Source organism: Neltuma alba, unplaced genomic scaffold (assembly GCF_004799145.2).
Source record: "Neltuma alba isolate B1F8T4 unplaced genomic scaffold, ASM479914v2 tig00012763_pilon, whole genome shotgun sequence".
Lineage (NCBI taxonomy): Eukaryota > Viridiplantae > Streptophyta > Magnoliopsida > Fabales > Fabaceae > Neltuma > Neltuma alba.
In genome coordinates this window covers 903334-914196 of record NW_021637174.1, presented here as the reverse complement: position 1 = coordinate 914196, position 10863 = coordinate 903334, and the positions used below count along the sequence as shown (strand labels likewise).

Genomic DNA, 10863 nt, shown 5'->3' with positions numbered 1-10863 from the left:
GACTTTATTTATAAATTATAAATAAAATGTTCTAATTAGGATATGTAGTGGATTTTTGCGTTGCGTGTTTTCTCATAATAAAATAATAAGACGATAAAACCTACAAAGTTAAGATTCTTAATTTTATGAATTCTCTCTAAACAAAGTTGGAAGCGTACAAGATTAAACAAAACCCAAATCATATGAGGCTATATTGGAATCTCGGAATGTGTGTACTGTGTACTGCACTAGAGCGCACACGTGTCAAGCGAAAGTGTGCGTTGAACAAATTTACATTTATCAGAGCGCATATTTATTTTGGCCATTTCCGAATTTGTCCTTTGTGCCTCTTGTAGCCGAGACTTAGCAAAACCCTGTCTGGAGACTGGAATTAGCCCCTTTTATTACTCCTCCTCAATACATTTCATAGTAGTCGTCGTTGTCGTCGTCGTCATCTGCTTCTCTCTCTAAAGGTTTATCCTTTGGAAAGAATCTAGGGTTTTGGACTTGTTGCTCTATTTTTGCTGCGGTGGAAGTTCAACTAAGCTCTATGTGAGTTTGTGTCATTTTCTTCATGCTTCAACTGCTTCCTTGTTTTGATTAGCATGTGCATGTATGAATTCTTCGTTGGTTGTTTTCTTTGACCCTTTTGTGAGTTATTGTCGGTTGTTTCCCTGTTCAGTGTTCGCATACTGTGAATTGTGTTGCTTGTCTTGTTTACATGAATTGGTCGATGGTATGGGGTTGCTGGGTCGGCAGGCTTGTCTTTGGTGATGAGCTGGTTATCTTTTTGTTTTGATCGTGTTCAACGAAGAATCAATTAGTCAAAATTCAACTGAATTACTTCCTTCCTGTCTGTTTTCTGGGAAGGACGAAAGAGGGAAAATTGGTTTGACTAGTTAGGGTTTGTGGAATTTACGCACACTGCTGGTGCTTATACTTGAATATATTACAGGGTTTGACCGCTTTGGTCCTTTCACGTGCACATGAAGCAATTATGTTTTGTGCTCAGTATGAATTATGAGTTATTTTGTTAAAAATTGATTTCCCTTATCTATTTGGCTATCTATGATGCTTTATCTTCGTATATTTACTTTATCATGTCTATCTCTTTAATTTGAATTTGGGTGAAATTGCCTTGATATCGTGGGGCATATTTGAAATATTCACTCTTGTAACTGCAGTGACCTGGCATCGCTGTGGTGCATGAAAAATGACTGTGAATGTATAATATCATATCAAATCTCTGATTCACTGTGGCTTTAATGCTAAAAAACTGTCTTTGGATCGGCAGGAATTTAAGAAGCATAATAATGACTTTTTCTATGTAAATTGGTATGTGGCTACATCAAAACTGAAGTGATACTGAAAGTTTATGCAAAGTCATTAGTGTTCTTATTTTGTCAGTATTTTGGTGCAAATTTTCTCAATTTCTGTACTAATGTAAGAAGTTGATTTCTCATTAGACATTAATGCCAATTGAAAATTTTATGGCTCCACTTTAGGAGACGATGGGGCATTTCTCAATTTAATTGCAAAAGAAGGCACAAACCGGTTTGAGTGATATGGCAACTGAGAGTCCAATTAGAATCTCAGGAGCTGGGAGCAAATGGCCCTCCCTTAAGGAAGCTGCAACCTTTGCTCCACCATCTCATAACATGGCAGCAGAGGATTTGGGCATGCTTTTGAAGGGACATAGGTTCCATAGTGCTGGGAAGGATGTGATACCCAGCCGAAGTGGCAGTGCACCTCCCAACATGGAAGGTTCATTTCTTGCCATAGAAAACCTATTATCTCGGCAGAACTTCACCCAGAGTGCAACTTTGGAAACTCTAAACAGACCCGTGCAAAAATGTGAGTCCAAAAATCATTTATATTGATCTATGGCATATTACTGCTGCTCCATGTGAGGCTGAACCTTAGACTTGCTCCCCAATTATCTCATGGAAAATTTCCGTTGGTTATATCTAATTTGCGGCATTAGCATTAACTGGAGATTTTCTATGCAGATGTTAGCGGTAAAGGCTCTTTACATTTGCCACGAGGCACTCTTACAACACACAAGGAGGAGTCTGAGGATGATCAATCACCACAACAGCCATATGATAATGAGTTTGACAAGACGAGTGGAGTCTGGCAGAGACTGGATGCAGCATCAACGGGATCTCAGCACAAAAATATGGTTGATTTGATACAGGTGATTGTTCTGATGTTAACTCATATTCATTTACGTTTTCAATCATATTTGGATACTCCACCTTTAGCTCTTTTAGTTTTCCATATCTTTTGCCTGCTGCAGTGGGCGGTAACCATGCCATTTTGAGATTTTTTTTTTTTTTTTTTGCATTTTTGTTTGTATTTGAGTTTGAAAGTTGAATGTTACCGATCCACTTACCTTTTCGTTCCTCCACCAGCGTAATTATGAGATTGTGCATGTGTAATTCTTGGTTCAAAATTCAATATTTCAGGAAGATTTTCCCCGTACTGCATCACCTGTATATAGCAAGTCTATTTCAGTAAATCATGGAATGGTGGAGGAAGCAATTGACTTGGATGCTGGTTCGAGTTCTTCCCATGATCCCCTTGTCACCACAGTAGACGGTGCTAAATTCACTGCAAATGCAGAAGATATGAGGCTGTCATCAACTGTTGATACATCTGCCCATGTTGCAAGCTCATCATCTTTTGTTTCCACTGGCAGCATGGGTTCTAATGATCTGGATGTTTCCGTTGTTGAGTCTCAACTTAAGGCTCTTAATATATCTAATCTGCCAAATACAGAAAACCAGAGTTATGAAGAAAAGTTGAAGCACATCTACCATAATAATATGATTCAACCCCAGATGCACCAGCAGCGAAACAATCCATATGAAGTTCCTAGTGTCAATTCTCAAGGAGTAAATGGTGCATATGTTGGCATGGAACAGTCTGCTCTTAATCCCAGCAAGTTTTCCTCTGATGTCCAGCCACTACTGCAGTCATCTGGGTTTACACCCCCGCTATATGCCACAGCAGCAGCATACATGACATCAGCAAATCCATATTATGCAAATTTGCAGGCTTCGGGCATGTATTCTCCTCAATATGTAGGCGGATATACTTTTAATCCCTCTCCTATTCCTCCTTATGTTGCTGCATACTCTCCCCATGGTGCCGTACCAGTTGTTGTTGATGGAGCCACTGGTTCCAGTTTTACTCCACATTCACCAGCAGTTTCATCTGCGGGAAGCATTTCACATGGAGCTGAAATGGTCCATGCAAGCAAGTTTCTCGGACAATTTGGATTTCCACTGCAACCCTCTTTTGGTGATCCCATGTACATGCAGTATCATCAACAACCCTTGGTGGAGGGATATGGTTTTTCTGGTAATTATGATCAATTGGCTTCTAGGGCAAGTGCCGGTGCCCAAGTTGGTCCTCTTGATTCACAGAAGAGAGCTAGTAGTGTCGCTTATTTGGATGATAAGAAGTTACAGCATCAACGAAGTGGTGTTAATATGGACTCAAGAAGAGGTGGGCTTATGGTGCCTAGTTATTTTGGGCATCCACCAAACATGGGTTTTGTGATGCAATATCCAAGTTCTCCACTTCCTAGTCCAGTATTGTCAGGATACCCAGAAAGTGGGACTGGTCATCCAGGAAGAAGAAATGAAATGAAATTTTCTCCAGTATCTGGTAGAAGTGGAGGTATGTTTTCTGGATGGCAAGGTCAGAGAGCATTTGACAGCAGTCATGACCCCAAAATTGATAATTTCCTTGAGGAGTTAAAGTCTGGCAAAGGTCGTAGATTTGAGCTGTCTGATATTATTGGACATATTGTTGAGTTCAGGCAAGTGATATTTTCAATTACTTTTCAAGCTATCTTAAATTGCTAATTTCTTGTCCTTGAAAATTAAGATTACTATGGTTTCCTGCTCCAGTTCTGATCAACATGGGAGCCGATTTATTCAACAGAAGTTGGAAAGTTGTGGTGCCGAAGAGAAGGCATTGGTGTTCAAAGAAATTCTTCCACATGCTTGCAAATTAATGACTGATGTATTTGGTAACTATGTTATTCAAAAGGTATATAGACAAGGTGACGTAAATTGCTGCTCACATTTGTGAGTAACTTTTTGGCTCTTTGAATCCTGTTCCGCGCTAAATTGTCCTGTTTCCCTGTGTTAAGTTTTTTGAGCATGGAAGCCCTGAGCAGAGGAAAGAGCTTGCAAACCAATTGACTGGTCAGATATTACCTTTAAGTCTGCAAATGTATGGCTGCCGAGTAATACAGAAGGTATATAGTTCATATCCATTGAAGATTATGAAATCAATAAATCAGTAATCAATAATCAATAATCAATAATTATGATGATATCTATGGCTACACTGTTTACTAGTTTTGGATAGTACTGCTCATTTTTTAGAACTTGCACAATTCACAGGAAAACATATCTGGTCATTATACATTTATCTTCTATTGCATGTCTTGACCACTATCTGGTCATTATATCATAGAGAACGCATAGCAGGCATTACAAAAGATCTAAACCTTTAGATCTGTACGACTCTTACATTGGCTAAAGCTTATTGCAAATGTATATTTTCTTATTGTCAGCTATCATAAGAATCTTACCTTAGTGGCTGTAATCTGGATCTTTTTTCTTTCCATTATGTCAAATATGCCAGTGTCATGCCACCCCATACCCAACAGTTTGCTCTCTTCTTTTGTGTTGAATTAATTAAGGGTTATTTGTTTTTTTCCAGTTGTTTATAATGGTTCTATGCATTCTGGATTAGCTTGTGGGTGTTCTCGTATTTTGATTAGGATAAAGTTGTGTTACTTTCTAGATATATATGTTTAAGTCGGAGTATGACCTCCATTTAAGTCCCCCATAAATATAATGTTCTTCCTTGTGATAAAATAAGTTCAGAGGAAGATTGAACGCTGAATTTCTACACTTACTGTATTTAGAGACAGTACTATTATTATTTATTTTACTTTTCGTTTTATGCTTGGGTAGGCACTTGAGGTTATTGATCTTGGACAAATGGCCCAGCTTGTCCGTGAACTGGATGGACATGTTATGAAATGTGTTCGTGACCAAAATGGGAATCATGTAATACAGAAGTGCATTGAATGTATCCCAACCAAAAAGATTAACTTTATAATATCTGCTTTTCGGGGACATGTTGCCACTCTTTCTATGCATCCTTATGGTTGTCGGGTCATACAGGTAAGGTTATTTCATTCTCTGCTCCCTCTCCTCCTAGCATTTAAATTGAATTTTGCTTGGTAGCCCATTCATTTCTATAATAATGTTTCTTGTAGAGAGTTCTAGAGCATTGTACAGATGAGGTTCAGTGTCAGTTTATTGTGCATGAAATCTTGGAGTCTGTTTGCACTCTTGCTCAAGATCAATATGGCAATTACGTCACCCAGGTTGGTCTTACTTCCTCTATCTTAGTACTAATAACTAATCTTGTGATTGTGGTGCCAAGGTGGAATTAGTTATGTGTGTCTCTTCTTCCATGTATGCTGTCACTACGCGAATAATTGCATTGAGCTGCATAGATGTTAGAATGTATATGTCTTCTTTGTTTTGTTAGATGATGGAAGTCCTATATTGGGTGCTTCTCAAACTATACGTCCTTTTCTCCACTACATATATACGTAACGCATGCCTGCTTAATACCAAGGCTTTCCAAATTAGTTTCTCCTCTTTTTTCCCCTACCTTAGGGGGAATTAAGAGCAAGCCTTGAGAGTTTTTGTTCTGTAATTATAATTATAAATAAGAAAATACTTAAATATGATATAAATAGGGTTTAAATAAATATTATTAGGATTTAGATAGTATTTAATTATATTAGTAGGATTTGGATAGATTAGGATATCTAGATAATATTTAGATAATATTAGGATATTTTATCTATTAGGGCTTTTGCTTATAAATAAGTATTTGCCATTCTTTGTATCTCAGTTTTGCACTGTGATTAGAAAATTATTCAGTTTCTCTTGATCCTCTACTCTTCTCTAATTCTTCTCTTTTTCTATTACTCTTTTTCCTTTCTCTTTCCTCTTTCTCTCTCCTATTTCTTTACTTTTCATAACAGTGGTATCAGAGCCTTGCGCTCCTCGGCCACTATCATTCAAAATATGGATTTTATTGCCGCTGCCATGTCAAAAATGAATTCTATGCTGGAACAAATCCAAAACATGGTTCAGCAGCTTGAAGAAATAAGTGGGGTATGGCGTGAAACTCTACCCATCTTAAAGCAAGAGGTAGCAGACGTGCGAAAAGATTGGGAAGCTGAAAAGGCAAGAAAAGCTTTAGAAGATCAAGAAGAAAGCCTGACAGCTCAAGTAGAAGGTTTGGAAGTTCAAGAAGCAAATATGTCATACCACGAAGAGTCCATCGAATTACAAGAGTCACTGGGATTCAACGTGCAATCAATTACCACCACTCAAGATGTGTTTGTCGAAGCTCAAAAGCCTTTTGAGTATGATGATAACATCAAGAAAAATCTTCAGTATGCGCACAGAAGTGAAAAAGAAAGTTCCGATGCTCGAGCAGAAGACTTGGCAGTTCAAGATATAATAAAAACACCGTACCCCATGCTAATGACATATTTGATAAGCTTAACAAAGGAAAAATCAAAGACGCAACTCCCAACAAGAATGGTGTTTGCGTTTATGGGCCTTCTCTTTCAAGAAAAGTGTCACAACTCGTTGCTATCATCAATCAATTTTAATTCGATTTCTCTTGTTCCTGTTTCTTCTACAACATGCTTGACTCAGATTTGGTTTAAAGGCAAATTAATCAAGATGCTCTTTGGTGCTGGTTCAGGACGAGTTTTTGTGTACTTGACCCTTGAGGACAAGGGTCTTTTGGGGAATGGGGTATTGTTATGTAATTATAATTATAAATAAGAAAATACTTAAATATGATATAAATAGGGTTTAAATAAATATTATTAGGATTTAGATAGTATTTAATTATATTAGTAGGATTTGGATAGATTAGGATATCTAGATAATATTTAGATAATATTAGGATATTTTATCTATTAGGGCTTTTGCTTATAAATAAGTATTTGCCATTCTTTGTATCTCAATTTTGCACTGTGATTTGAAAATTATTCAGTTTCTCTTGATCCTCTACGCTTCTCTAATTCTTCTCTTTTTCTATTACTCTTTTTCCTTTCTCTTTCCTCTTTCTCTCTCCTATTTCTTTACTTTTCATAACAGTTTTCTAGGCTTCAGCTTTTCCCACATGTCTATCTGTGGACCTATGGCTAGTAGGCTCTTATTTAAGGGGCCAAGAGTTAGTCACATGAAGTGTGTGAGGTGTATGACCAAGAGAGAAGAGCTATTAGTTGGATATCTTGGGGGAGTGACGTTTGGGGAGGGTTTAAGCAAGCACAACGTGAGTGGTATGTGGGAGAGTCTCTAGCCTCTTGAATGCTATAGGTGGTTTAAGGTTCCTGTGTTACTCTGGTTGTTTCTATTTTCATACTGTTTGTAGCTTGATCCGTTAGACCCACGCACTCTGGATTATTATCTGTGGTTTCCATCACTATCAAAGTGCTGTTGTCCCGTCTTTCATGGTTTCATGGCTACCATCTACTGAGCGAGGTAGTCAAAGATGAAAACATAGGGGGCCAAACCCCTGAATTGCCTTGGGTCAGAGGTATTGAAAAGTACACACGTGTGAAGCGAGGCACTAAAATTTAGGAAGGGGGCGCTAAATATGTTATATATATAAAAGTAAATAATAGCAGATATGGAACAACGCTTGATGTATGAATGAGCTATTCAGTTATGATAATCAAGTAATAAGTCATAATAATCATCAAATGCACCAATGAAGCCCTAAAATTTCTGTTCAAGTTTAATAATTATTTAATCGTAACTGATAAAATACTTGTGCTTGGCTTTTAATGCCATCTCTTCCCTTTCCGCCTCAGTTTTTCCCTCAGTCACCTGAGGTGCAAGCCTTGCATGTATCACAAAAACATCAAAGGTGTTGCCATACCACTGCCTGGCTAAGGGCTAGCTCAGTTTTATAGGGCAAGAGAGTTGAAGCATCTTCGACAGGGCCAATTCATTTTTCTATCTTTCTTGTGCTTTATTCAGGGAGCATCTTGACTGTATTTAACTCCAAGTGCTCTTCCTGCATTGCTTAATTCCTGCAATCGCTCTTCTGAAATTTTCATGTAAATTTTTGTTCCATTTGCTTGGTTACAGTTTGTTTCTTATGATGTTGCAGCATGTGTTGGAGAGAGGAAAGCCTCAGGAGAGGAGCCAAATTATAAGCAAGCTGTCAGGACATATTGTGCAGTTGAGCCAACATAAGTTTGCATCAAATGTTGTTGAAAAATGTTTGAAGCATGGTGATGCAACTGAACGGGAGTTGTTGATTAATGAGATTCTTGGGCACGATGACGACGACAATTTGTTGGTGAGTATAAATTTAGTCCTCTAAAATATTCAACTATTCCTTAGAAGAAAAGAAATCTGGGCTGATTTGCTTCCTAGCACATCGATGGAGATGCTAATTTTTACAAGTCTTCTAATATTTTTCAATTACTTTTTTATAACATTTTTATTTACTTAATGAAGAGCATGATGGTGATATACTGTTTGGGGGGATTTTCTTTTTCCCTGGAATACTTTTTTCCCGTGGTTATATGAGGAAATTGACATGTTGCTGCTAAATAATGCCTACTTGCTTCTTGATCTTGTAAAATGTTATTGGCTGTCATTGGTCCTTACAAGATACAACACGTTTCTATCAATGTAGAAATTTTCTATTTATGCATCCAGTAGTAAATGTAGCTAATATTTCTGCAGCCCTTTAAGGTATACAACTACTTTATGCTCCTTGAAGGGAATTGGATTTAGCACTAATAATTAAATAAACTTGAGGGTTGTAATAATGGTCATTTCGGCTGATGCAGCCAGCCACCATTTCATAATTGTATCAACCTAGGGACCATTTACCTGATGGAAAATGGTGGCTGGACTTTCCAAACTGAAATAGAAGGAGTGAGGTGGCTGCGGTCTACTTTGGGGAAGCTTTTATCAATACCATTTTGTTGTTGGAGTTGTCAAGTATCATTCTAATCGTCATTCATCTATTAAACCACACTTTGGTCCACAATTTTTACACGAATCATTTTTTGCAACAATGCGCGGGGGCATAAATCTCAGTATTAGATGCGACACAAATTATGCTAACTAATTGGCTCAATTTATGTCTGGTATTTTACATGTAATTTGTAGCTTATACTTTTGCATGCTAAATCTCGTTTTGATGTTTGTTTCAGACCATGATGAAAGACCAGTTTGGAAACTATGTAGTCCAGAAGATAATTGACATGTGTTCTGAAAATCAAAGATCTGTTTTAGTGTCTCGTATAAAAGCTCATGCTCATGCTTTGAAGAAATACACTTATGGAAAGCACATTGTGGCTCGAATGGAACAATTGTTTGGAGAAGGTAAGCTTTTGTTAAAAGTATGTTCTGGTTCTTTTAGATAAAGAAAGTGAAATTCTTGTGATTATATAAATGATAAGGCTGGTTCTTGTTTCCTTGTGGTGAAAAGCGAAACCATGTTAAAGTGTCAGCTTTGATTTTCATTATAAATGAACTATGCTTGGCCATGTATTTGTAATTGGTGGTATGGGGGGAGAATCACGGACGGCGGGGAGACTGGCAGCCTTAGTTTTTCAAGTTTGTGAAACCACCGTTTCAACTGATTTATTTGATTATGCCCGGGATCGATTTATTGGCAGAACTGAAGTCATCTTTCACTAGTGGTACACTATCAGTCTATCACAGATTCTGAAGATGCTCTTTCTCCGCAATTATATAATGTTAAATTTCCTGCCCGTTCTCATTAGGATGTCGAGTGTCCATTGAATTCCTGTTTATTGTTCAGAAACTAGTATTTAGACCATTGTAGGGATAGCTACTTGGGAATATCAACTTGTCGACTAAAGATGTTAGTAAGATTTTCACCCAGAAATCAGATGTCAGTAAGATTAATAAGACATGCTGCAACCAAAACTCCTGATTTCAAGTCACTAAATATCTTATCTGAACGATTAGGACTTTAGCCTTACACATTATCCTTTTGATTGCATCATCCTTGAAGTATTGCCTTGTATGCTTCTTATCCTATATTTTTGTTTCATGCAGAGAATCAGACACTTGAATCATGAAGGCAATACAGGCATGTTAAACTCCTGCTGTGGCATGAAATGACAATCGGTTAACTTATATGTCACTCACCGGAGAGAGATGATAAAGTATAGCTTTGGGCCTGCAACTGAATAAATCATTGATATTACCTCTGGGGCTTTGTATATGCTCCTCACAGCTTCCCAGTTGATGGCTTCTATTAGCACTAGTACGTACATAAAATATTGAGACTTAATCATGTAATTGTAAGCCATCCAGAAATATTGGTTCAAACTATCATTCTGAGTATAATTATTTGGCAGGAAAAGCTTCCTGATGTAAAATATGCCAGATCTGTTTTGTTAAGTGTGTGGTTTTCCTGAAGATACAAGCAAAATATTTAGGATTCTTTGAAGCTCATCTGCTGCCGAATTCTTGCCTGTTGGTAGAGGTAACAGTTGTGGGAGTTTAAGTTAGACGATTTGCTTCCGGACGAAATTCAGTGTTTTTTCTTGACCAGAAAGAACTATGAAAATACGTAGTTGTCGTTTTTACTTGGTACACTTGACGGTAAAATCTTCACCAAATATTGAATTTTGTCCAAAAGCAAATCCATCGAATAAAATTACAACTTGGCATCGGAATGGTGAGGCTCTCCAAAGAGCTATTCAGTTGTCCTTATTTCCGTTTGTATGGGCTAGGGGTGGGGAAACCGAGCTTA

General features: G+C 37.6%; 1 protein-coding gene across 1 annotated transcript; it reads left to right on the top strand.

The window, feature by feature from the left end:
* Positions 1–347: 347 nt before the first annotated feature.
* On the top strand, positions 348–10562 carry LOC114730766 (pumilio homolog 6, chloroplastic). The gene is made up of 11 exons (XM_028917875.1): positions 348–531; positions 1485–1833; positions 1989–2176; positions 2448–3808; positions 3900–4041; positions 4145–4252; positions 4980–5192; positions 5288–5398; positions 8227–8418; positions 9287–9458; positions 10161–10562. The coding sequence occupies exons 2-11, from the start codon at positions 1545–1547 to the stop codon at positions 10181–10183; spliced, it is 2799 nt and encodes a 932-aa protein (XP_028773708.1). The 5' UTR covers positions 348–531; positions 1485–1544; the 3' UTR covers positions 10184–10562.
* The last annotated feature ends 301 nt before the right edge of the window (positions 10563–10863 follow it).

Excerpts from the sequence above, each read along its gene's own strand:
- LOC114730766 (XM_028917875.1), top strand. The coding sequence starts at position 1,545 with ATGGCAACTGAGAGTCCAATTAGAATCTCAGGAGCTGGGAGCAAATGG. Across the intron at positions 2,177-2,447 it reads ATATGGTTGATTTGATACAG|GAAGATTTTCCCCGTACTGC; the intron begins GTGATTGTTCTG and ends TCAATATTTCAG. Across the intron at positions 3,809-3,899 it reads GGACATATTGTTGAGTTCAG|TTCTGATCAACATGGGAGCC; the intron begins GCAAGTGATATT and ends TTCCTGCTCCAG.